At 40.7% G+C, this 27,131-nt stretch overlaps 2 protein-coding genes across 2 annotated transcripts; one reads left to right on the top strand and one right to left on the bottom strand.

Annotated features, from left to right (window-relative positions):
- Positions 1 to 5: 5 nt before the first annotated feature.
- Positions 6 to 17,755, top strand: GEMIN5 (gem nuclear organelle associated protein 5; the record flags this gene model as incomplete). Its single annotated transcript, XM_009285800.2, has 27 exons — positions 6 to 131; positions 678 to 859; positions 1,368 to 1,519; positions 1,736 to 1,864; positions 2,057 to 2,189; positions 2,657 to 2,816; positions 3,441 to 3,653; positions 4,420 to 4,505; positions 5,012 to 5,106; positions 5,766 to 5,902; positions 7,088 to 7,161; positions 7,563 to 7,744; positions 7,846 to 7,985; positions 8,444 to 8,615; positions 8,880 to 9,107; positions 9,624 to 9,734; positions 10,189 to 10,317; positions 10,902 to 10,997; positions 11,295 to 11,432; positions 11,985 to 12,132; positions 12,255 to 12,374; positions 13,247 to 13,457; positions 14,084 to 14,341; positions 15,031 to 15,193; positions 15,832 to 16,408; positions 16,837 to 16,933; positions 17,600 to 17,755. Coding segments are annotated over 27 exons (4,413 nt in total), but the record flags the coding sequence as incomplete, so codon positions are not given.
- Positions 17,756 to 19,591: 1,836 nt separating this feature from the next.
- On the bottom strand, positions 19,592 to 26,580 carry CNOT8 (CCR4-NOT transcription complex subunit 8). The gene is made up of 6 exons (XM_009285801.1): positions 26,377 to 26,580; positions 24,493 to 24,686; positions 22,839 to 23,000; positions 21,865 to 22,009; positions 21,089 to 21,199; positions 19,592 to 20,764 (listed from the first exon to the last, which is right to left on the bottom strand). The coding sequence occupies exons 1-6, from the start codon at positions 26,491 to 26,493 to the stop codon at positions 20,615 to 20,617; spliced, it is 879 nt and encodes a 292-aa protein (XP_009284076.1). The 5' UTR covers positions 26,494 to 26,580; the 3' UTR covers positions 19,592 to 20,614.
- Between the last annotated feature and the right edge of the window lie 551 nt (positions 26,581 to 27,131).

A 27,131-nucleotide genomic window follows, 5' to 3' on the forward strand; every position in this document is an offset into this window, starting at 1 on the left:
GGATCTCCGGGTTCGCGTTTTGCCACTGCCCTGGGCAGAGCGGCCTCTGCGCCAGCAGCTCCGACGACGGGAGCGTCAAAATCTGGGACACGGAGGCCCTGGCTCCGGTGGGGGAGTACAGCCTGCACCAGGTAGGGAGCCCACCGGGAGCCACCGCTGCGGGGACGGAGAGGGTGAGACAGAAGGAACTCACGGGGTGGGGTGAGGTGGGGTTTTTTAGGTCTTGCACACGAAGCAGGGTGGTGTTACTTTAGCAAAGGTGAGTTTCAAACTGGTGAAATTAAAACCGTTGAATGCTTCTGGCCAGCTTTTTGTTCTAGCCTTAGGTCTGCGGCGTTGCTACGTCACCTTAATAAGCTGTTGGTTACCATCAAAGCCTCAGTAAGCAAGTATGCTCGCAGTGCGTCCTCGTTGCCACTTAACCCAGCTCGCTTAAAATCTTTTCGGCAAGTTATTGTTCCACACAGGATGGACTAAGGACGTACATTTGAACAGCTACTGTGGCTCAGGACACCATATCGGCAAATATGTCAATCGTGCCAAAGCCCAAAAGAACTGAAACACTTTAGAACAAACTCAGCTGATGCTGGGGAGTACTCGCAGATTATTTTCTGCCTGTTACTCTGTGTCAGACAGTGGTAAGACAGCTCTAAACGTATTCAATTCTCTTTCTTCAGAACGCGATCTCAGCGTTGCACTGGTCGCCTCTTGTGAAAGATCTGATTGTATCCGGTGATGAAAAAGGTATAATTGTTTGTTACTGGCACAACAGAAGTGACAGCCAGCAGTTCTTCCCAGAGCCTCGGACAATTTTTTGTCTCACTTGTTCTCCTCATCATGAAAACCTGGTGGCGATTGGGTAAATACTCATTACGTTTTGTTTTGTTTTCTATTCTTCTTCTGCAAGAACCTTATTGTGAATTTTTGCTACACAGTTGTAAGGTTAATTTTAAGAGGTTTTGGTATACAACCAAATTAGAAATAACATTCAGATTTGAATAATAGACCTGCAAGACACAGAAATCTATAACAATGTAAGGGTCCAGGTTTGGTTTGCATCTTTGAAGTTTCTTAAAACTGTTGGTTTTTAATTAGACTTGACTGAAAGCTGTATTACTAATGAATTGCTGTCATTCTTGAAGCCCAACGTACTGATTGCACTTCTTGAAAAGGCAGCTGCAGGTACGCCGGTGCTGTACTGGAGCTCCCATGGACCCTTAGTCTGCTAGTCCCATTGCTGCTTGTGATTCGGCTCCCCTCTCTGTAATATGGGGATAGCGATCCTGGTAAAGAGCTCGGAAATCGAGTCAGATGTTATTCCACAAGGATCCAAGAATCTCTTCATTAATTTAAATCTCTATTTTTAGGTACAGGGATGGCATGGTGGTTATAATTGATATCAGCAGGAAAAGAGAAGTACTTCATCGGCTAAGAGGCCATGACGATGAAATACATTGTCTGGCCTGGTGCCCTGTGCCTGGTGAAGAAAGGTTACCTGCTTGGCAAGATGAGCTCCAAGGTACGTAGAAGCGATCAATAGTTTGTGAAGTGATTTTTAGTTCATATAAATGACCTTCTAGAGAACTGAATTCCTTATAGAAAGTCAGCAGCTAAGCAAAGGCAGCTGATAAGTTCAATAAAGTATGTTCTGATACAAATCAATGTATTTTCAGTTAATTTTTATAAAGCTTTGAATTTTAAAGTATAATAACGTGACTTCAATGGTATTCAGTAGTTCCTTCAGAGGAAGGCAAAGTTCCAAACGGGGAGCTGACACAGGACACAACCACGAAGAAAGGTTGTTACCTGGCTTCGGGAAGCAAAGATCAGACCATACGCATATGGAGCTGTACTAGAGGCAGAAGTAAGTAAGATTAATAATGTGAGATAAACAATAACAATATGGTGGAAGAGGTCTTCTCTAACAGCAGCCTTCATTTGCTAACTTGATGGTTTAAAGCATGGGGAGCGTACTTAAAGCTTCAGATTCACAGGACTTCTTTTTCTCTCAGAATTTTGATGTACTAGGTCTAGATGATCCCTCTTGGTTCCATAGGTGTAATGACTTTGAAGTTGCCACCCACGAAGAGAAGAGGTGGAGCCGTTGATCCTGCTGTTAAAGAGCGCATTTGGCTGACTGTTCACTGGCCTTCTGGTCGTTCCACAGAAATTGTCTCCAGCTGTTTTGGGTAAGTAGGGCACACAGCAGCCTGGGTACTGTCAGTAACTGCAGATTCATTTATTAATACTTAAGGAAGAACCGGGTAGGAAACGTTGACACTCCCTTCCTCCTTCCTTCCGGGTATAACTGGAGAGAAGACAGGCCGAGAGTTAAAGTGGGAGTTCAGACTTCTAGAAAACTACTATTTGTCCCATAATTTGTCTGATAATCTAACCGAATATTGACTGCTAATGGTACTAACTATATTTTTGCCCATCTACTGGGAGAAAATGACATGTCAGTTTTCAGTGTGGATATCTACGGATATCATTTGCAGGGTGGTGGTTGCGTGTGTGTATCTGTGCATAGGCGCATGTAGTGCATGTGTGTCTAGCTGTATTACTCTTGCAGCATGTATACACGTAATACAGTCCGTATATAGCCTATATTATTCTTTTGAAGTGAACAATGAAGTACACACTTTAAATTTTGCAGAGGAGAACTGCTACTCTGGGATTTGACCCAATCTGGAAAACGCAAGTGGACACTTCTAGGATCTTCAGAAGGTCAAAATCACTCCCGTATTGTGTTCAATCTGTGTTCTGTGAAGCGTCAAGACAAAGAGCTCCTGTTTTCCATTTCAATGGACAGAGATGTAAGAACCATTTATAAAATTAACATAAAAATAGAAGTACCTATACAGTTTAACTGAGCAAGGCTACCCTTTTTAGGGCCACAGATTTTCTCCTGAAGTGGGTTTATTGCAGCATTTTATAACATCGTTGCTTAAAATTTGTTCTGAGCACAGGTTGTGTAGATTTTTGTTAGTTTGTAAGCTCAGGCTCTTACCACGGTGGAGTGAATGATCATGACATTCTGGACTTGAATGGTAAGCATTTAATAAAGGGATCTTACCATCTCTTTTTCCTGTATGTTTCATTTTAAAAAGGCCTATTTTTCCTTCTTAAAATCGTTTATTTGTACAAACTAAAGCTTTTTTTCTTTTTAACTTTTTGCCTTTTACAGGTAGCAGAGTGCCTCCTATTTTGAAGTCAGAAGAGGACCACAGTATTAAAATACAGTCATTTGGTCCATTCCATTACAGTCTTCCAACTAGTACAGCCCTGTCTGTGACATGCAGTCCTCTGGGTGCAGATCACATACTATGTCAAGCCTTGAATTTGATCCTTCGATTTTTCGTCTCACTCATGCTTTGTTTTTCCTTGTCACACCAGTCACTCTATGTTTAACAGTTCCTTGTTCCTTAAATTTTCTTCAGGTGAAGTGCTGGGACCTATCAACTCTCGATTGCAGCTGGACCATGCCCTCGCTTGGGGGATTTGTCTATAGTCTTGCCTTCTCCCCTGTGGACACAGGCTGTCTTGCCATCGGTGTTGGAGACAGCATGATCCGGGTGTGGAATACTTTGTCCATGAACAATATTTATGATGTTAAAACCTTCTGGCAAAGCATAAAGTCCAAGGTTACAGCAGTAAGTGTGCTTTTGATTCCCTTTTTTTTTTTTTCTCCCTTGCCTTTTCTCTTCTTTTCACTCCATTTTTTTCTTTCAAGAAAATCTTTCTTTCTCTTTCACTCTGAAGAAGGTTTTTCCCAACTAAAGATATGTAAAGCCAAGCTGTTCCTTTTGTACTCAATTTATTTGGTATGCAATACATTTCAGAATCTGGCAACAAATTTTTAGACCTTTTTACAGCCCTAGATGCTTGCATTACATTTAGTGATAATCAGCTGAAGTCCAGCTGGCTGTTACATTACTTTTTCACTTTTATCCTCCTTTGCGATCCTTCCTTGCTTCATCCATGGTTTCCCTTGCTCTGCTAGGAAGTTTGACATGCACGAAAACCAACATGGATGTATTCAGTTTGGGTTTGACCAGCAGTTGGCCAGAGGCTACTGCCTGGTAAAATTGCTGGCAGAAGTAAAACATGGTAGTTATTCTTGTTCACACCGAAAGTTTTCTTACCATCCTACAATATTCTCCGCTTCTATTTTGTAGTGTAGATGTCAAATAGTATTTTAATGATTTTAGTCCCTTTCATCTTATCCCACAATAGCTGGTAGGGGGAGAGCCTGTGATACTCAGAGCAGCGTGATCAAATCAAGTGGGTGAAGTTGGAAGGGTGGGTATAAGGGTTGGTGCTTGCTCATCAGTTTCAGCGTTTTCCTTTTGTTTATTATTTAGAAATAAAGTGTCTGTAGCTTGTGTCATTATGGGTCTCTTTCTATTTTGCTTGCAGTTATCCTGGCATCCAACTAAGGAAGGCTGCTTGGCTTTTGGAACAGATGATGGAAAAGTCGGCATATTTGACACCTTCTCCAGCAGGTAAGAAAGTAGCTTTCAAATTCATTAGTGTCAGATCCTGCTGGCATGTTGCCATGCATAGGTGGTGTGGTCTTTCCTGAGGTATATCTCTACTATTAGACAAGAGTAGGATTAAATTAAAACTAGTGAAACAGTTCGATTTTCAGTGCCTTTTCAGCTCTTTGTTATGTCTGGTAGTTTCTAAGGTAATCTTACTCAAATTGCATGACCAGAGATCATCTGTGGGAGGATATCAGTCAAGGAAAACTTTAGCCAGAAAGACATTTTCAGAGACTGAAGAGCAACATGCAGGTGCAGGTCATCAGGACAGTTTTGTTATGTTTTTAGTAGTCTCCTACAGGAGAAGTTAAAGAAGGCTTGGTTGAGCCATTGCTTTAGTATGTTATAGCACATGGTGTCTGTTTTCACCACTGGAAATATGTTGCTTCGAATTTTTTTGAATTTTTTAAATTTGTTTTCCCTTTGCTGAAAGCTGACTGCCCCTCCTTCCTTATCTTCCTGTCCAGTGCTAAGAATAAGCCACCTCAGATCTCCAGTACTTACCACAAGAAGACTGTGTACACATTAGCCTGGGGGCCTCCAACTCCTCCTCTGTCTTCTGGTGAGTCTTCCAGCGCCTTGTGACAAAGTAGGTCATCCATGCAGAGCGCACAGATGCCATGAAGTTGGTATGCCCTCCCTTCTTAGGAAAAGGAGCCCCATTTGCTTGGTAGCAATCCTTTCTAGCAGCTAAGAATGCATTCTGCTTGAGGAATTGTTAATAGTTTTGCAAGGGAGCAAAACAATTTCTTCTAGTTTTTGAATTCTAGTAGCTTCAGGAAATAGGTGGGAGTGGAATACTACACCTCTGCGCTTACTTCTGGGTATTACAGACCAGTAAGTGTCTGCACAGACTTCCTGCAGTAACTGCGTCGGATCAGATATGGGTTCCTTAGCTCCAGAAGGAGGTTTTTACCATTTGAACTAAACGGAACAGCTCCATTAGCTCTTCTTACACAACTTGAATTTTTTAAGGACCAAACTTTAAAGGGAATTTTAATGCTTGCAGTGACTGTGCTATGGAGAGATCTACTGGTAGAAAAGAGAGGTCCTTTCAGAGGACTGTGTTGTAAGAATTTCTTGCTGCCAGATCAGGGGCAATCGAAGCATGTATATAGCCTTTTAAAATGAAGTTTTGATTTATAGTGGCAGGGAGTGATTACTTCTGCTAAGACTGATGGAGAACATAGTATATTTAGGGTTTTTTTCGCTGTTTGATAGGAGGAGAAGGTGAACAGCCCTCTGTAACTTTATATAGTTGTGCTGGAGAAGGTATTGTTTTTCAACACAACCCCTGGAAGCTTAATGGAGAGGCAAATGACATCAACAAAGTCATCCGAGACACTAATTCAATCAAAGTGAGTATGATTTGGGGTTTTTTTTATGGATTCGTGGTAACCATGTCATAGTTTCTATGGGCTTGTAGTTGTAGGTTTCTGATTCTGCCTTCATGATGAATTTGTAACAAATAAAAAATTTGAAACCCACAGACTCCACAGGTGAACTTGAGAGACACTTACTGACTCAAACTATTTAAACAGTTTATGTGTTTGCCTCTGAAAAAGGGTCTTTTTTTTCCCCCAGTCTGTTCCTGGCATCAGTTACTTAATTTTCTACTGTGTAATTTACTTAACCAGAAAAATTGACGCATAGAGTTTGATTTTTAAAGCTGTGTGTGGCTGTTTAAAATAATTAGTTCATACAGAGCTTTTCAGTTTCAAAGCACTTCAAGTAATATCCTGAATAAAGTCATGGCTTGGATTGCATGGTGGGCATGCGTGAGTTAACTACCTCAACTTCTCTAGTTCTCATTTCAAACGTTAACTTTTTTAAATAAATGTTGCAGTAAAGGCAGTCATGATTTTGCAGGAGTCTGTTTCCATTTACACTGCAGCTAATGCAGTGTGGTTGGTGATAACTGACCACAACGTCTTCTCAAGTATGATCGGTCATTTCTTAGTTGAAAGTACAAAAGAAGTGAAGTGGGTTAGATCTTCAGTTGCTTTAAGTCAGCGTAAGTCAACTGAAGTCAATCAAACTATATTGATTTATGTCAGCTGGGTTTTGGCTTCTTCCTTGAGTAGAAGACTCACTGGGGGTTAAGAGACTAATGTCACAGGCGATGAAACGATCATTTTTAGGCATCTAAATTGTACGTAGCTTTCATCTGAATTAGAAGGAATAGAAATAATTACAAGTAAACTTTTGATTTCTCTTGAAAGATGATAGAATTTGCTTGCAATGCCTGGGACTTTCCAAGGAGCATAAAGGGATCGAGCGTCACGGTCCTGTTGGAATCCAGACAAACTTCCTTTGAGACATTTCACTGAACGGATACAAAGAATCACTGGTTCTCGCATCCGTTCATTCAGTCCTTCTTCATTGCTCAAGCTTATGTCACTGCTACAAAATGCAGTGGACCCTTCTGTGACTTTCATTTTGCAGACTAATTGCAACCCTGTGCAGTTGCCAGTCTTGTTCTGTTGAATGTATGCAAGAGAGATTTAATAGTTTTTGGCAATAGTTGTGTCTTCTTTTTACAGCACAAACTGCCTGCACGTACAGAGATCAGCTGGAAACCAGATGGCAAACTCTTGGCTCTTGGCAATGAAGATGGGTATGTTTCACTTGTAGGTTAAGGCTGTGTATGTGTTGATCCTGACTAGAATCACTGTAGTGAAGCAAACGTACTTTTTGTTGCCCTGGTTTGTCTCTGTTCTTTCACTGCCAATGTATTTGAATTGTGATAATACAGCATTCCTTGTTGTTACTTGATTTAGCTGCTCTTGGCATGGAGGATCCACATCATCATGTTAAATTATTTTTCAAGGATCCACTCATGGTTAAAACGCACTTTTGCTGATGTACTAAGAAAGGGTTTGAGTTGAATCCAGAAAAGAAAAACTTAGTTACTCTGTTTCATGTTCTGTCATTCTTCTCATGCAGGATAATGAAAAGAAAAAAATCCCATTTTCACTGACTGGTGGATTTCTTACAGTGTTGTTCTTACATTTTCAGCTCAATTGAAATATTTCAGGCACCAGAATTGAAGTTGCTCTGCACTATCCAGCAACATCATAAACTGATTAACGCTATTCGTTGGCATCATGAGCACGGGAGCCAGCCAGAGCTGAGTTACTTGATAGCTTCAGGCTCAATCAATGCTACTATTTATGTGCATAATCTGAAGAGCGTCGTAGGTAACGGTTTGCAGATTATATTCCAATTCTTGGCATCTTGTTTTCGTTTACTCCTGGTTTGTCTTGCTGGCCATACTTGATCCTTTTCTTTTTTCTTTCAGAGAGCACGTCGGAAAGTCCTTTGACAATAACAGAGCCTTTTCGAACGCTGGCTGGGCACACAGCTAAAATCACAAGTCTTTCTTGGAGCCCCCACCATGAGGGAAGATTGGTATCTGCTTGCTATGATGGCACTGCACAGGTATTGCTCCACAGCCACTCAGAAGTGTATTCCTTTTAGTTTCAAATCATCCATTCTGCAGTGTTCTAGAAATAAGCTGACTATACAGCAAAGCTTCTTTTGTGAGATGAACTACTGAAGTACTGCAAATTTACCCTTGGTAACCATCTCCTGGTTCTGGATACCTGATAGGCAGGTATCCATGTTTTTTGCGACTTGCGAATTGATTTCTAAGTTCAGTCATTATTGTTTTAATATTAGCACTTTTGGATCCTTAAAAAAGAAAGATGTTATGCAAATGTATCGATGCAAACAAAGGAAGCCCTGAATTTTCTCCATTTGCATGTTGGTATTTGAAATACCTGTGCAAACGCCCTAAAAGAGAAGCTCCTACAAGTGCAAATCACTGAAGAGAAAATGCAGAGTATTAGGGGAAGATGAGACTTTCTGAGTAATTGGATTTCTTTCTTGTTTATAAGGTATGGGATGTTATGAAGGAAGAGCCACTCTGCAACTACCGAGGGCACCAGGGCCGGCTGCTGAGTGTCCAGTGGTCACCAGTGGATTCAGATTCTGTTTATACAGGAGCAGATGATTTTTCTGTTCACAAATGGCACATCTCAAAGCAGGAGCATACACGGCCTCCTCAGGGTAAGTATATTCAAACAGAAGATCCTTTCCTGAAGATGATGTTGGAGCTTGGAAATAGAGAGGGTTGCCACATTGAAATGGTATGATAAGTTCTTATGCTGAATTCCAAATCTGCCTGCTACCTCTTCAGGAATAAACTGTCTCTAGGTTTAAATTGAGTCGTATCCTTATTTGGAAACTAAATGTTGATCTTGAGAGACAGACAGCTGATACACTAAAAATCTCTACAGATAATATCAGGGTAACTTTTGCAACCTTTTACAGGCAAAAAGAGTATAGAATTAGAGAAAAAAAGAAGTATGCAACCAAAAGTCAAAACCAAGAAGAAGAAAAAGCCTATAGGAAAGAGTCCAGCCAAGCAGGATCTAAGTGATGCCGTAAATGGAGATGAGAGCGCGAAGGAAATGTTGCTAGAGGAAAATGGAGTGTCAGACCATGAAGGAGAAAAAGAAGCTCAGGAGGCAGAGTTGCCTGATAAAGTCTCCGTGACTGGTAATAATCAAATCATCTTAGTTCAACGGTTCCCAGACTGTTTAGCCCTCAGAGCATCACCAAGTTTAATATTTTCATGCAGATTTTGTCATAATACGGTTTTATTGAAGTAGTCCACTTGAAGGAAACACGGTTCTGGAATGCCTTTCATAATTTTCTAAACTAGTTTGGGACTAATTGTCTTTTAAATAAGAAGATTGTGGCCTAACAAGTAAAGTTACTGTGTTTGGCTTGAAACCATGTCATTTTTGATCAATGTTGCCTTCTGGTGATAAATCTTATAATACTGGTGGACCTTCATTAGTGTCTGTTGACATCTTATTTAACTTTCTGACAGTTCTGTAATGTTTTCTTAGTATTTCCTTTCCCTAAAAAGCTGTGAAGTTCTATGGCAAAGCAAAGCTTGATTTCTCTATATTTCGAAATTAATGTAATGGAATGTGAATATGTCAAGTATTCTGCTATGGGCTTTTCCATGTATTGTTTTTCCTTTTTTTTTATCACTTACCTCCACAGTGTCCAAGGATACATCTACATCTGCATATGATTATTCTTCATTCTTGCCAAAGCCTTTTGTGACCCAGAAAGCCACTCCTGTGAAAAAGGATCCACCTAAAGAAAAACCAAGTTAGTATGTTTCAGGGACTTTTAACAGTCCTGCATCAAGGCAGAGTTCCTCATTCTAGGCTTCTGTTTGGCTGCAGCTTCCCTTCCTAATGTGACACCAAATAAGTGCCAGAGAAAGAAGAGCGTGCTTTTAAAATCTCTTAAATGTTTTAAGTTGCTGCTTCTTTTATTTGCCCTGCTTCTCAAGTCAATTGAGTAGTTGTTTAATGTGGGCTTAGATACTGCCTTTTAGTTGCTAGTTTCATTCCAGGCAAGATGGGCGGAAAAATACGCAAAGTGATCAGTATTCAAAAGTCATAATAGAGTTGCATAATAGAGATGCATGTGGCACTTGAGCATCTGTTTTTTGTTTTCCTGTGTGAGGAAGAGGGGGTTTTGGAATACGTTGGAGAGTTCTGCTGTAGGAGACTCTTGTAACCGTGCAGCAGTGACTAAAATGTGTCTGATTTTCCAGCTCCTGATGCCTCTCTGAAGAAGAGGAAGCCTCGTTCTATTCTACCCTTCAGCACATTCATGGATCACAGATCAAAAGATGAATTGCATCAGGACTGCTTGAGGCTGGCTACATGTCTGAAAACCAAAGGTATCAGTCTAAAACTAAAATACTTAGAGGGTAGGTGCTCTAAAGTATTCAGAAGCATGTGTCCAAGGACTTGACTTTGACCACTAGGCATTATTTTTTTTAAATCTTTATCAAAGTGTGTGACTAGTTGTGGTCTCTTACCGAACTTCTCTTGCAGTGTTTCAGCGCTCTGTAGCCACTCCAGACAGGTTTTGAGTAGGATCCTATGTTGTGGAGATAGGGTAGAACTGTCTGCATACGTGCAAAGTGTTTTTCACCTTCAGAAGTATAATATGGACAGGAGAAAATAAGCTATGAGGGAGATGTTTGTATTCTCGCAGTATTGTTCCTTAGAGCATGCAAAGGAATGTGCTGTGTTTGATTTCGAATAAATGTTCTGCACAAACATGGTCCTTCTAATCAAACTGAGATGTAAGTTCTAAGCGTTGATCTGCAAATTGTTAAATCTGCTGTACAGGAAAGAAAGTAGAAGACATAAATATTTGCCAACAGTTGAGTGTAATGGAGTGGTACAGCCACTTGGCAGGTCCCAGTTCCTAATGTTGTACCAGATCTTAAATATTCATTCTTTTTACCTGGTTTAGATAATAATGAAGATGTGTCCCCTGACCTCAAGGATCGCATCCACTTGGGGCTGTTCACAGACAGGGCTTCTCTGCACAAGATGATTGATGTGGAAGGTAAGTGGAATAATGAATCCACTTTGCCAATATGTCCATTGTAACTGTTATATTCAAGGAGAAAACAAATTGGGAAAAATACTTGCATCTTCTTTACTGTGGATTAGTGTAGGATTAAGAATGCAGGTCTATGTGCGAAGAAGACAAGACATACTTTTCCCAAATAGTTTTTACATCTTTCAGATGCAAACCTGCAATACCTTAAGCTTGAATAATCTCACTTTTGCCAAGTTATTTTACTATGGCAAATAATGCTATTGCACTGAGGCTGATAGGAAGTGCGTTTGCTTCCAACAGGAAAACATCACTTGGAGAACGGGCATCCAGAGCTCTTTCAGCAGCTCATGTTGTGGAAAGGAGATATGAAGGGTGTCCTCCAGGCAGCTGCTGAGAGGGGAGAGCTAACAGACCAGCTGGTAGCAATCTCACCTATGGGTATGTTTGCTCTTGTAACACATAAGCAGATGGAATTCGCTGCCAAGGTTAGCCTCATTCTGATTGTTCTGGGTTGGAAACTCACGATTGTTTGAGACTGGGAGGAAGTTGCTTCTTTAATTGCCTGGTAACAAAAATCAAACACAAAACATATCCTATTTATGACAAAGACCTGGATGTTTCCACAAGCACCCTTAGGCTGGGATAGCAGGGAGTAGAGTGGTCTCCTTTGGGACTTCTTGAAGGAGCTGGCCCATCCTTCCAAGCACAAAGTTGGTTCTTTGTAATATGTAGCAGTCCTTCCAGCTTGCTATTGGTTTAAATATGTTTTTAAGTTATTTTACTGGTAGTGAAATCCTACAGTCGTGTTCAAGCCCTAGCTTTGCCCTGTTCCATTCCCGCATTGACTTGTATTAGGATGGTTAAGAAACAAGAAACTAATCTGGGGCAGAAAAGAGGTACATGTTGAAGAAACCAGTGATGATGTCATCCCACAGGAATTCTTCCAGTTTTAAAAGTTTGCCTCCAATTGTATTGCCTTCTCTTTTGCAGTTGGATATCAGGCCTGGGTTTGGACAGTAGAAGCCTTTGCGAAGCAGCTGTGTTTTCAGGAGCAGTATGTGAAAGCTGCCTCCCATCTCCTGTCCATCCATAAAGTGTGTGAGGCTGTTGAGCTCCTGAAAGTGAACCATTTTTACAGGTTGCTGTATATTTATGTTTAGCATTTGCTCTTGTTTTCTAGTGGGGTAGATTTGACGTTTTGGTTCACTTTTTGTGCACGGTCAATTAACTTTTCTATCTGGTTTCTCTTACGTGCATTAGGGAAGCAATTGTAATTGCTAAGGCCAGGTTGCGTCCAGAAGATCCAATTCTGAGGGATCTCTACACCAGTTGGGCAGCTCTGTTAGAGAAAGATGGTCATTATTCCATGGCCGCCAAATGGTGAGTGTTACTGGGAAGAAGACAGAATTGGTTCCATGCCTGAAATAAAGAAGGTTCTTGGGTTTGTAGCAGCTGAAATCTGTTAACTGGTCTGGTCGTTATTTGTCTAAGGTGCTGTCTGAGCCTGATCTCACTAGACTCCCTCTAGAAGCTCCAGAGGGCAGTTCAGAGCAGAAGGTCCAAATGCCATACATACTACAGTAGAGCTGCCTCTTTCCATAGACATTACTGGAAGTCTTTGAAAACTAGTCTAGCAAGACTTAAGATTAGGATGTATACGAAAAGACTATGTGATGTTTCCAGCCTTTCCACTGGAAATGTGCAGTGCAACAGTTCATCTTGAGTTTCTTGAGGCCTTAGCTAATATCTAATCACTGGGTTATCCTCCTCCAACTATAGTGTTTCAAATTTGTGACTACCAAAAATTACTAATAACACTTGCAATATTTTATCTGGAATAGTGTCCTTTGCTTGATGCTGATTTCAGTTCCGGCATTTTTGAAGGTGTTCACACTTGTGAAAGGATTCAGATGAAATCCAGAGAAATGCAGTAGGGATAAACTACTGCATATAACCTTTGTCTCTTGAATCTATTTATTTCTATTTCTCATCCAAGCCATGCGTGGTATGCACACCACCAGAGGTTTCAGTCCAGGTTATTAGGCTGTGTGACTTTCCCTTCGTAGCTTTGCATCAGATCAGGTGCCGTATGTCTATAGTAAACTTTGGTAAGGCAAAGTGATGAGAGCTCTGAGAACCTGTAGAAAATACAGGTTTATCTTCATTTGTATGTTTGTGCCATTGTGTTGCAATACAATTTAAGAACAGTATTTTAGTACTAATCAAGTTGATTTGCTTTTATCTCTTTTCAGTTATTTGGGGGCTTCCTCACCCTACGATGCAGTTAAAGTGTTGGCAAAAAAGGGGGATGTGACATCCCTTAAAACTGCCGCTGAGCTTGCGCTGCTATCTGGAGAGGAGAAGTTGTCAGCAACTTTGTCTTTCAGATGTGCCCAAGACCTGCTATTATCCAGGAACTGGGTGGGAGCTCAGGAAGTCCTTCAGCAACATAAAACTTTATTTGTGAGTCTGGTCGTTTCCTTTCTGCTTTCTTTAGCGTTGTCTCTCTCCAGATTAGCTTGGCACCGCTTCCCATATGTTAATAGTCCACAGGTAGTCCTTTGAGCTGGTTTTGCCTCCAAATATTTTTCTAGAAGTTTATTGCAATGACCCTATGAAAAAAGCACGTGCCTTTGCAGAGGCGAAGGGCCCGTGGTGGGGAGGCACGCAGGCTCTATGCTTGTTAGTTATATGAAAGGTAGTGGAGAAAAGTGGGATTTTTTTTTAAGTATGTAATAATGATCATAAGAAGAAAGAAGCGAAGGAAAGTACTTGCTGTTTACATTAAAGGAACAAATGAGCTAACTGTAAGTCCATCTGCTGGAGGCTTAATCCAGAAATTCGTTTTTGTGCGGACTGAGAAGCAGGCGGCTAGCTTAGCTTGTTCTGAGGTTTCCTTCTGACCTTTAGAGTCTCTGAGACTATCAGCATTGTTCTTTGGTAGCTGCAGTTGTGAAACAGTCTATCACCAACAAGCTGCTGCTAGCCATGATGTTCTTAAATTTGTCTACCTGCTGTCATCAGTAAGGGATTGTTTTTCTTTTAGCAGCAGCTCAGTGCTCTTTTCTTTTTTTTTTTTTTTCTTAAAGGGACAAAGACTTGTTTTCTGCCTTAACGAACTGCTTTGCAAGTGTCTTAGTGAAAGAAATCCCTGTGACCGAAAAAGCCCCGTGCCTCCCTGTTATCACAGCTGGGAGCTGAACAGAGAGGCCTCATTTTTTGAGATGGTGACAGAAGTGTGGCAGAATGTATTGGGCATGGACACCACTGAACAAGCCACGTGTGCACAGGAGCAGCTGCGCAGTATTGAGCATCCTCCTTCTACCAGCAACACACACCCAAAGCAGGTAAATGGATTTAGATCTGTATACACACTAAGCCTTACTATGGCATACACAGTAAAACACAGCCACTTTGTGGTGGTGTGCCAGCCATTCCCAGGGGACTGATGTCTGCACCCTGCTGCAGGATGAGGTTATAGTCTGGGAGAAGTAGATGATAAGACAGCTGGGATGGTTTGCGTAGCCACCAGTTTGTTTCTGCATTTGTTTCTGCGCAGGGTAAGAACTGACATACGGTGTCAGTGATGAGCACCGAGATCACTGAGATGTGCCGGCTGGGTGGGAGTGATTGGCACAGCTGAGTAGTCTCAGCAGTGATTCAAGGTTTTATGTCGAACTGTTAGGAGAGGCAGGGCTGCTTGTTGTTAAAATATCCTGGAGTTCAGAAGGTCTGTTCATAGACTGGTGCTCCTGCAGCTCTTCTTTCTGACCGCACTGAGTCACTGGCCTTTGGTGTGCTCCCACTTCTCATCTGTTTAGTAGGACACATGCAAGCATAGCTGCTGATTTTACAGTTATAAGTAATGTAAAAGAGCTCTATCTCCTGCGTGAAGGAGACTATGTAAATTGCATTGTTGTTAAAATTGCTTTTGGTTAAGTCATGTGCTTCTGGGCTCTTCCACAATGGTCATAAGCTGCGAGTAATTCATACTTGGCAGTAAAACTATTAATCATGCTGTCTGGTCCTTCTGTAGGTGCTTTTCCATATCTCCCATGACCTGACCCTTGCAGCCCTGAGCTATCAGACTGCTACCTGGGATGAAGCAGTGAAAAGTATTCTTGGAGCTGTGACCCGCAGTTATGATGCTGGTAGCTTCACTCTGATGCAAGAGATTTGCAGTATCATCCTTCCTGAAGGTAAGTCTCTTTTTGTGTATCTCCTGGCACTGACAGATAGGGGGATCTTCCTTGTAAGCACAGCTGTGTGTCCATTAATATTACTAGGCATAATAATGTTTGGAAGGAGCAAGACATACCCATATATATGGAAACCTGTGGAATTTGGCTAGTGCAAGGGCTGTTGGGTGATCAAAATTCCTGATAGTGGAAGGAAGCTCAGCAGTGTCAGCTGGTGTGGGTGATGTAGGAAACTGAGCAAATTTTGTTCTGTAAGGGAGATGGGAACATTGGAAAGCTGTGTTCATCTCATAATTACAAATCACTCCAACTGGCCCTTCCCTTCATCCTCTGCAGAGTATGCAGTGCATTTATTTTGCGGCTCTCGATCATGTGCATATGCACATATCTTGATGTGCAGCTTGGGACCAAGAAAGTTTGCTGTAGATGAGGAGAACATGCAGTCTCATGCTAGCTAGAACAGAGTATTGTGTTTAAATAGATGCCAAAGATGTCTGCCTTTGCTTTTCTGCTTCCTGTACCACTCTGCCAGCATCTGAGTAAATCTCTGGTCTCCAGGATAGCCGTTCATTTACCAGATCTGGTCTTTTTCTTTGGAAATCTCTATGAACTAATTGTAATCCTTTTTTCATCATTAGGCTGTGATAACCTGAGACACAAACTGGACAGCACAAATTCTCAGAGCATGAACGCTTGCAGAAGTTTAGAGGGCTTTATGGCTTATGGACTGCTGTATGACCTCTGGTGGAATGCACCCAAAGACTCCCTTGTCTTGCCAAAGGCTGTTTTGGATCCTGTGCTGTGTCCTAGTGAGCAGACAGCTCTTGAGAAGAGTTACATTTCAGGTCAATCCTCCTCTGAAGAAACTCCTGATCAAGCTGCAGTTGAGATGGATGAAATCCTCTGCAATACAACTGAAGTTCGTAGGTGCGAGACAGAAAGTGACTCAAGAACTAGCTCAGTCGATTTAGTAGACAGTCAGTCAAAACTGAATGGCTGCGAAGTGCTTCTCTCAGAAGAGATTGCTGCTTTACAGAACACCCAGAGAGATATAGCTGAGGTCCAGCAGATTTTAGCAGATATGATCCACCAGCATCAGCAGCAGAGGAACAATCTCCAGGAAAACACAAATGGAAGCACCCAGGAAAGCAACCTGCAGCAGAATTCAGAGACTGAATCAGATAAACCATGCTCTGACAGCAACCAGATGAATTGGTAAGCTTCAGAACATGAATGAATGGATTGAAGAGCATTGCTTTTTTTGTGTGTTTGTGCAGCAAACTTCTTGCTTAGCTCAGATTGCCTTTAATCTCAAGCTTGTCACCCAGGGACACGTCAACATACAGCTCAAAAGTCTTGCATTTCCCTGGGGCTGAACTACCATGTGTATAAACTTACTACAGCTGATTAACTTCCTGGTACAAAGGGTGCGTTGGTACAGTGAATAAGCAGGGCAGCTTGAAAAGGGAAGGATAATGAAAAGGACAAGCATGATGCAAGAGGTCTGTCTCTTTGTTGAACAATTACTTGGGACTTTGGCAAGAACGAGCTAGAGTGTATAACACTTGTCCAACTCTCCTGTTGGGGCTATGCAGTCATTTAAGCAAAACAGTTACTCATGACACCTGCTCTTTTCTTGACAGTAAAGATGAAGTAAAGGAACCAATTACGCTCCCTGAGCTAACGAAGCAGCTTCTAAAAGCAAAGCAGAAACTAGCAGAATTTCCAGACAATTTAAAGGTAAGTAAGTTTTCAGAAGAGGCATTGTGGTTCTGAAAAAAGACCCTTTTTGTAAGGGCAGCCTCATCATAGAATCCCTTTCATAGAGAAAGTAAGGAACAGTGACTTTCTTTGTGATCCTATGGCAATTTTGAGAGAGAATTGACACATGGCATCAGGGTGGTATTTTTCTTTCAAGCATAACTTTCTCCGTGCAGTTGGAAAGCGTAGGTAAAGCTCCTGCATGGGAGAACTCAATGGGATATTCTATATGAATTTCTCCCATGCATTTTAAAAGTAATCCCTTGCTACTTAGAATTATGTATGCAAAAACATTTTTGATAAACAGTGAAATCAGAAATTTAAGGTATAAAATGGCCTTTATAGATTAGGAACCGTAGAAACTACACATCACGTGTTTGAAAACAGCGTTTCCTAGGCTGTCTCATCCCCTCTGTTCTCTAGTCTATAATATAATTAAAGGTAATCATGGTGGTTGTGTAAGAGGGGGCAAACCTGGTTAAACGTGAGCTAATGTGCTGGAAGAAGAGAAAAAAATGCATCTGACTCATGACTGTCTGTTCCAAAGATACTACAAAGCAGTGTCTTTAGAGAGCTGGCTGCCTGAGTATGTTGTAGTTGAACAATTATAACTGAAAGAGTAGACATCATGTTCCCTTTTTGCAGGTTTTCCCGTTCCCCGACGTGCTGGAGTGCTGCCTTGTACTCCTTCACATTGGATCCCAGTGCCCTCCTGAACTACACGAACAGGCATTGGATCTCCTTAGGAAACACGGTAGCACTAATACTTACAAAAAGGCTGGCAGGAGGTTCTTGACATGACACTTTGAGACCAAACTGTCTCCCTTGAGCTGCCTACAGCTACTTAACACCAAGGCTGTTCTTTCTTCAAGTGAAGGCTTGTTTTGATGGCTGTGGTTATTTTGGCTAAAACTACAAAAGATCAGGTTTATATACAGACTCACTTGTGGTCATCAACTACTACTACTTAAGGAGATGAGAAATGAGAAAAGCAGTAAGTTGTGGGCTTGAACTGTATACAGGATTTTTGTATAGTCTTTTTTTATTTGTTGGAAGTTATGCTAATGAAAGCTCTTGCTATTTACATGTAAGAGAAAGAGTTTTGAGCAGCTATATCAGTCTTTCAGCAGAGGAATAGTAGCTGCCCCCAGGAAAAACAATGGTTTCTGTAAGCAAACTGACCCTTAAGCCAGTATTGTTCTTAAAAGCATTGTGAGTTTATTTTCCCTCCTTTAAATAAAGTCTTCTACCACCATGAATTGGCATTTAATTTGATGGATAGAAAACAGTATCAATCAAGGGCAAATGCATTAAAAATAAGCCTTTTTTTTTTCTTTTTTTTGTTAAATGTACTATATAAATCAAAATCTGTAGATAAAATGAGTGTGTGCTATGACAGCTTTGTGTGGTGAAGCCGTCAGTACAACATAAAAGGGCGGGCAAGATCTTTTATGTTTGTTTCCAGCATGACTGGCAAGAGATAAGGGATTTCTCTAGGTCAAGAGAAGTCCCTGCTTTTTGGCAACACCTGTGACTGAACAAACTGCTTTTTGCTACAGTGATGGTAAATCTGAGAAAAGCTGCTATTCTAGAAGTGCCAAAAACAATCCTAGATTCTGGAGTCTTGAACATGCAACATCTTGACCAGTCTTACAGCTTACCTAAAGGCTTTGACTGTCTTGTTAGAAAAACTAACTCTTCCTAAGAAGCCTTAGTGAACATAGCATCCATCTAAGTAATTTTAAATGCAGCAGAAAAGTTCATGGTAGGATGGGGGGGGTCGTGAATTTAGAAAGTTTGTAAGTACAATAAAGATTATTGTTTAAGAAAAGAAGTAGGAGGGATGGATTTTTTAGACCAAGAGCTGTTCCAGATTCTTCCAGCCAAAATGCCAATAGTGATAGATTTCCTGCTCCAAGCTGAGTAAAGGCTCAGAACAACTTGAAGAGCAGTAGGTGAAAGCCAGGGATTATACTAAAAGAAGATCCTTCTGTAGATGTGTTAATCTGGTAAACTGTTGCCACTAATTTGAACTTCCTAAATTCTGGACAAAGTACTTGAAAACCAGGAAGGGGAGCTAGTGCGTAACCAAACAGCCCTCCTACACTTCAAGCAAGAACCACTAGAGTTTAAATGGAGCAGGAAAACTTCACACAGGACAGATGAGCAAAATGGATTTGTCACTTTAAGTGGCTATGCTGCACTGATAGAATACTTCACAATACTGCTAGCTGTGCTGAGAGACAAGCAGAAAGAGAATACAAGTCCCACAAAGAGATCTTAAGTTCAATTTTCATCAGCTACTGTACAATAAGCTCAAAAGCAGATTTTACTAAGAACTACCCCAGTAGCACATCATAAATGGTAAAAGAAGAAAGAAACTTGAGCATCTTCGAACATGTATCGCTCAAATTCAGATTCCAAAGCCTGAACTTTGGGCATTTTAGTGCTTGATGGAAAATCCAAAACAAGGCCTGGTTTAAAAAAATTTATTTTACAAAAATTAAAAACAAGTAATATTTACAAGCATTTTAAATACCAGCTCTAACCCTCAACTTCTAATAATGGATTGTTTAAGTTTGTTTAAAATGCAAGATAAAGTCTTTAAAAATTTTAAGGTTTTTGTTTTTGTTTTTTTTAAGAAATGTCATTACAGAGCTGTTGAAAAAAACCATGCTATAGAATAGCTCATTTTTTAAAAAGTCAGAATCCCAAGTTGTTCCTCTAACTACTTTTCAGGTGTTTGGAATGAAAAGAAATAGACCTGTTTTGTCTGTTGTTAAGCATATAGTAAAATTAGGGGCTGGAGAAGCAGGGGGGAGAAGAGGAACAAATATTTATCCATCTGCTGAACTACTTGTGTTGCAAGGAGAAGAATAAAATTTGTAGGTTAAACTGAAGAAAACTGAAGTCAGAGTATTGGTCCAACCCCCTGTCAAAGGTGAACTTTTAGGCGTCTTAATCTATTTCCAGAACAGTTTATTAATACCCACAAGAACTAAGCTGAGGCTCAGTATGGGTCAAACCTGTACCATACAGAATTAGAAACTATGGAGAGCTGATCAAATCAGCTCCAGTAATATCCATTCCCATCGTTGTTAAAGCAAATCTCTGAATATTTTTAGCTGCAAGGATCATTTTTAATGTCATCCGTTCCCAAACCTCTGCAGTGATCAAAGGGAGCAATTTCCACAGACTACACAATGATAAAATAAGCAAAACATGAGGTGAAGCAGTCACCCTCACAACATGCAGAAGTTTTAAAATAAGCTTTATAAAGCACAATTTGCAAATTTGTGTGCATGTCTGTGTCCATTTTCACTGGATTTCCAGACCCTTAGCTCTACTGAATATGCTACTGTTAAGTCTTCCTTGCAGATTCTGTACAGTATAAAGAGGAAAAAAACAGAGGTATACACAGTAGGTTCTGTCTTTTGCCCTTGGTATTAAAAAGACGGCAAACCACAAATGCTGGCATTAGGAATTCAGTCAATTCTCTTCTTCTGGGTTTCAAATGAAGATGCAGCTCTTCAGCAAAACTGTAGGCCTTCTGCAGGCTGTGTACTGTAGATGCCTTTTGTTTGAGACACTATTAGGGAAAATGGTTGAAGACAGCAGCTGCCAATATGGTAACCATGTTCTGCTGAGGGGTACCGCTTATCACGGCTGCATGTTGTTGATAATAGCCAAAATGCTCATTTTCTCTTGGGCCGAGTCCACATCTTCATTTTGTTTCTGAGCCACTCCTGTGCCAAGGCCATACAGCCGCCCACAATACTTTGCATCATCAATTGTATCCTCAAAAAACAACTGCAGATTAAAAAAAACAAAGGGAAGAAACAGGTATTGTCTATTTGCGCCTCTAAATCAGAAAGCACCTAATGTTAATTAAACAGCTCATTTGAAGTCGGCCACCTCTAAAATGCAGCGTGGGATTTAAAATAAGCACATGAAAGAGGAGTAAACAGAAGCCTGTGCCAATATCAACAATTCCTATTACTGACAATTTGAAGTGTGATGGCCACAAGGCTCAAAAAAAAAAAAAAACCCCACACCAAAAAACACATTGTGCATGTTGACATTTATGGCTAGGAACTGGAGAAAGAAGAACCATAAAGAAGAATACCGCAGTACCTCTTTCATTCTGAAGAATGCCATTCCCGTGAGAAGAGAGTCCGATCCTGCCTGGTGTTGTCGTCCAATTCGCTGCAAATCCAGCTGATCTGCCACTTCTTGAAGGCCACCCTGCAATGAGAACAGAACATATTTTATTTTGGACGATCCATCTCTTACCAAAATTGCCACGCTTCTCCAAAACATGAGGGGAAACTGGCTACGATGAATTGATGCAGATTCCAGCAGTACGCACGCACCAGCTGTGAGTGAAACACAGTGGTAAATACTGTTCAAGAATGCATAAATACTCTTCTCAGATTTAGGTACCTTGCTTTCCTGCTGCGGATACTTGAGATGACCGTGGGCACATTCAGAGGTTACCAGTGCTGGACCTTTCCTCAAACAAGGCTGTGATTCAGTAGATAAATTACTTTCAACCCTCTGAGCGTTTACCAGTTAATCAAGTCATGTAACAGTTCATATAAGAAGAAATACTCCACCTTGTATAGGGAAGAGAAGTATGCTGAATTCTAATTGGCCTCTGAAATTACTGATATGCAAACCGGAAGGTTATGGGAATGTCCCCTATATAATATACATATTGATAAGTCTAAAACTGGGGAGGCAGTATCTGTTAGATACAAACTTATTCATAGGTGCTTATGTGTGACCATGAGCTGTTACACACATTCCAGTTTTAAGACTTGATATATGCAGCAGATGTCATTTGGCTTACTGTACATTTACAGTGTTGATGCCCATCCATCAGTTGCTTGCTGGGGAGATACAAGTACCTTGAGGTTTTTGCAGCTCTTCATTAAGTACTTTACATCATAGATAGATGGGAAGAAAAGGTTCAAGATATGGAAAAATTCATGTTCCTCTTCTGGTAACCTGGAATCTGTCAACAGCTTCACCATGTAGCCAAAGTCATAACCACTGAAAACAAAAACGTACAGAAGCCAGATAAGCAGGCAACACCTATACTCGGTCGGTACCAGTATCTCATTTTTCGCAAGACTTTTATGTGCTGTAGCTTTCAAACCTTAACATTTTCTGACATTCCTCTGGATCAGAGCCAGAATTCATCCGTATCATCTATGTCAAATGTTATACTTTTGAATGCTCCCTGGGTGCCTCCGCTAGCCTCTCGCAGAACAGCTAAGCCATTGGGAAGAACATACTTCCCAACACTGCAAATTTCTGTAGCTATGGGCAATACAGAAAAGCAGGAAACCCTGTAAGTATCTGTTGCCACCACCTCCTCCTCCCTCAAGTCCTTTCACTTGATGTTATCAAGGACCAGAGGCTTTGTAATCAAGTTGCTTGAGATGCTACGAGAAAGAGATCTTAACTACACAGATTTCTTCCTCTATGTAAACACAAGATGGAAGTTGAGAACACCACCAACATTGTAAGGAAGAAGAAACAAAAACCTTACTTTACAATGCACACAAGTTAGTTAGTGCAGAAATCACATTTCAACTTGTTAATAACTTCTTCCATACAGCAAGACTGTAACAGCGAAAGGATTTGCAAGAAAGGCATACACAAAACTCAGACCACAGTAAGCGCTAGTACAAAATGAAGTGCCAAGTGTTCTTACTTCTTAAACTTGGCCTTTGTATCTTTCAGCTTCTTTTAAGAACTGCAGAGCTGCTAATTCTTCTCCTTAAAATCTGTGTCAGTCTCCATGGACAAAAGCAGCAGTATTTCAATCAAAAAGAGATTTCTCACTTCACAGTGTCAGTGACCACCTCAGACCTACCTGTGGAAGGACAGCCATTTCACACTGTCACTAAGGACGACCCCAGATGTCATAAGCAACTCGGCAAAATGCAGGGTATCGATTCCTTCTTCTTCATGCTTCTGGAACTGCAGCCCAGAGCTGGCAAGGAGGTCTATGGAATCCTGAGAGTACATGTCCTCGCTGAAGGAGAAAAGCAGCTTTGCACTCAAGGTACTAACAAGTCAGGCTCATTTTAGGAAAATTCCCCCCACACTGTATTTCAAAAACTGGAGTGATCGGTATCTGGGTATCAAGTATCAAGAATCTCTGGGTTCCACATCTGTCTCTCTAGAAAATTCAAATTGAATCAGTTTTAATACCACTACTGCAGCCTCCTACATCTGTAACAAGCTATTCTGCAATTGTGACTAGTTAATAATTCTGTTGCTAATGCAAATTCCAAAGAATCCACCTCCATAGAACTGTATGACGTTTTGAAAAACGTCACTGCTGCAAGGCAAATGGAAGCACCACAGATGACAGCACGCAGAAAAGGGGAGTTCTCCCAAATAGGAAGACGTGCAACTCTAAAGCACTGAGCATCATTCCTGTCTACGTTTTTCTTTTTCACTTCACAGCACATACCACCATATCATCATCTCCAGTTCCATCTCTGGGAGTAAACAAAATTGCGTAATACTTGACTAAGGAAGGAGGACAGGGATGAGTGATGATATGCTTCGTGGAGAGCTGAGCAGGAACCTGACTTCTGTACTGGTTTGTTTCATTTGAGGGTGGGGGGGAGGGAAGGACATGACAACACACAGAGCAAAGTTCATGCCAAACATGGTAATTGAGTCAAATGAAGTGATCACACTGTGAAAACCACTTCACTCCTGATTTCAATACTTTTAAGAGGCTCATAAAGTTGTGGAAGTAAATATTGCAGCTTTTGGGTTCAAGAACTGTATGATCTGCACATACTAGCTATGAGTTTTTGTAATGTTTTCCAGTGACATTTCCATAAAAATACTGATTGATTTCCTATAAATGTGTGGTTTTGCCAGATAAACCCTCTCTCTATTTCCAGGCAGCTCTAGCAGTAATTATGCTGAGTCTGTCTTTACAATTACGGGGGAAGGGATAATGAAACTTGTTTCAACTGTAACCAGGATATTGCAGTGTGGAGGAGACAAGAACAACTGCCACACTCCATTTAACAAGATTCATTCTCCTGAAGAGGTGTGACGATTACACCATATTTTTTGAGATGCCAGTTTACATTTTAGCATGAATCTGTAAAGAGGTATTTTCCTTTTTGCTGAAAACAGCCCATCCATTTATTTTTGGCAGAAAGAGATGGATTTTTATATATATATAAAAAACGTATAAAGTTTAAGACTCTAACATTGTTGCAGCAAAAAAGTTTAAGGCACATAAAATTATTGGGGATAGGCTATTTATCATGGGAAAGAGTATTAAGGATAGGATTTTAGTATGGGTTGACTTCCAGAAATATGGCAAACTCCTGTCATGCCAAAATAGGTTCCCACATAATCTGTGTTAGAATCTGAATTTTTATTGCTCAGAACCAGCCACTGACGATGAACAGACAGACACCTGCATTTGCCAAAGGAAAGCATCGCTTCAGCAGAAGAGAATAGGTGATTATTCCCTAGCTCAAGAGACTCACGTAAGGTTGAATTTAAAGTTAAACTGCCAGGTGTTGATGCCGGAAGGATATTCTCCTTTCTCATTTGTGAAAGTCAGACCCAGCTGGATAATTTTCAGAAGGTCAACGTTACACCGAAGGAGCTGGTATTGATAGTCTATGGAACTGCGGAATTCACCAATCGGCCTTACAACAACTCCAGGAAACTCTGTGTCCTAGGAGAGAAGGGAACATCTTATTTCACCACTTACTCTACTAGGAGTCATTATTATTACTCTACTAGGAGTCTATTCAGTTCCACGCTTGCAGGTCTCAGCACTGCATTCTGTGAATTCTTCTGTAAAAATCACTTATTTTTTCTCCTTTTCCATATTCATACAGATTTTAAACTGCTACAAGTCAGACACTAAAAAAAACTCCACACAATTTGTTAACTATTGCATTCACTCATTTATTACAGGTATCCTTTCTTGCAGTTTTCTTTTATTCCAAAACAAAAATGTTATAAAGTCATCCAATATGCACTACTGTATAATCTAAACATCTCTCTCTCGCAAAGGACTCTCTCATTTTCCCTAAATCTACTAAAATGGACTTTTTGTTTTTATTTATTCAGTGTTCTTTCATGTTCTAAATACAAGTCAAATTTTGCATTCTGACCATCTTCATTCGATAGTCCAGACAGAGATAACCTTCACTGTTTTAGAGGAACAGCCAATGCCTACATTAACGAAAACTCCTGCCAATCGAAACGGACCTTAACAGCAGAGCAACCATCAATTAGATGAAAAACATTTTACTTGGCCAGTGATTGTGTGCTCTCTTTGCTGAAACCCAAACTTCTAGACTATGTTTACTCTCAGATCAGGTCACATAACTTCTGCTGACTAGAGCGTATGCAAAAACTTTCATGAAGAATCCAGTGCTGTGTATCTGACAAAATTTCTCCCAGGATCTTTTTGTGTCCGCTCTCACAGCACAGCCACTAAAGCAGGTCATAAGCACACTTTCAATGAGATCAAACAGAAGCAAGAAAGCTCATTTCCCATTGACAAATGATAACAAAAAAAAATCATATTTACTTACACAACTGTATGATAACAAAAAAAAAAAAATCATATTTACTTACACAACTGCGTTCTACACTGAAATACTACGCACTCTGCAGGGGCGTGTGTTTTTATGCCATGCTTTTATTAAGGACTTTTTGTATCTTGAAGTTTAGCGTTCCCAAGCAAAGTTGGCATAATTTACAGTATCATAACTAAAACCAGTTATTTATGTAACTAACTGGCTCCTGCCAAGCAGATACAGACTTTTAAGAGCAGGAAGAGGTTCCTCCCACCTGGGGAAGATTCTCGTCTTCTTAAACAAAGCTTTCTGAACACATTGTCATACCTACAGCCAGAATATTTTTCTTCCCTAAGAATCAACATCTGACCTCATTAGAAAGGAGGCAGCCCAGCTGACTAGTTGTCACTTGCAGGCCTTTTGTCCTACAGGACCAGGGCATCTTCCATAACCAAACGGAGAAAGACATTCAAAGGACAAACAAACACGCTGGTGGAAAACTAAAGATTTAAACCCAATTGTACATCTGATCCGTTTCATTTTTTCTGTTGCACAAACTAATACATTATGCATAGCTAAATATTAAATGAACTCAGGTTTTTAAGGCGGTCTCTCTCTTCCCCATCTTTCATTCAATCCGTACTCAACGCTACTTGTATTAAATTGTGGAAAGCTTCTACCGAACTGCTTTCTAATTTCTCACCACTTAACTTCTAGCTCAGTTTGACAGGGGATAGGGGGAAATCATTTCTCACTCAAGAATCAACTTATTCCCCTACCCCCCCAAAAAAAACCCCTTGACTAAGGCAATTATGTCAAGTATAAAATATTTACCATTGCAATGTAGCTGTAACTTAGAACAATCTCTCGAATTTTCCTCATCTCTTCTTCCAGATTGTTCGCCCATACTTCACAGATAACCTGGCTGTTCTCTGCAAGGGCTGCTGGCATCTTGCAGGGACCAGAGTAAAGACAGCTGGTGTTGAATTCAGATGACAGCGTAGAATTGCAAGCTGTGTGATCTTATCAGTGCGCTGCATTAAACAGATAAATAAAATAATGCTTTAGACGAAGAAAGATCTACATACGAGAATGAATGCTCTGCTGGAGTCAGTCACACTTCCCTTTTTCAGCTTCAAGTAGCCCATTTAAAGTTTACACCAAGTTTTTTCTTGCTTTTACCACTTCCTGTAAACATGCTGAACGAGAAGAAAACCTAGAGCATCTGTTCAGCTTACAAGAGTGGATGAACAATTAACAGTCCAGTTATTTATGAAAAGAGTCGTTCTCCCTGTCGTCTTCTCCTGGCATAAGCTCTGAAACTTCGGGCATAAGATCCTCACATTTAACATTCAGCTGCTGCGACAGCTTTTAAAAACAGTAACGGAACGCTTTACAGCCTGCATTTATGGACATGAGCTTCTGTGATGTAATTCGGGAAACACTGAGGTGAGGTATTTCAGCTCATACGAATGGCAGCCTCAGCAGCGCTACACCTAGGATAAACGGCCGGTTGTACCGTTTCCTGCAACCACACGGGCAAAACGGCCCCAGAGCTCTGGAAGCCGGGCTCAGGCGCCCAGCCCACG

Source organism: Aptenodytes forsteri, unplaced genomic scaffold (assembly GCF_000699145.1).
Source record: "Aptenodytes forsteri isolate BGI_AS27 unplaced genomic scaffold, ASM69914v1 Scaffold54, whole genome shotgun sequence".
Taxonomy (NCBI): Eukaryota; Metazoa; Chordata; class Aves; order Sphenisciformes; family Spheniscidae; genus Aptenodytes; species Aptenodytes forsteri.

Coding starts and splice junctions, on each gene's coding strand:
- CNOT8 (XM_009285801.1), bottom strand. CDS start 26,493: ATGCCAGCAGCCCTTGCAGAGAACAGCCAGGTTATCTGTGAAGTATGG. Junction 24,687..26,376: donor GTTACAGCTACATTGCAATG/GTAAATATTTTA, acceptor CTTCTCTCCTAG/GACACAGAGTTTCCTGGAGT. Junction 21,200..21,864: donor AGAGCTGCAAAAACCTCAAG/GTACTTGTATCT, acceptor TTCTCATTGCAG/GGTGGCCTTCAAGAAGTGGC.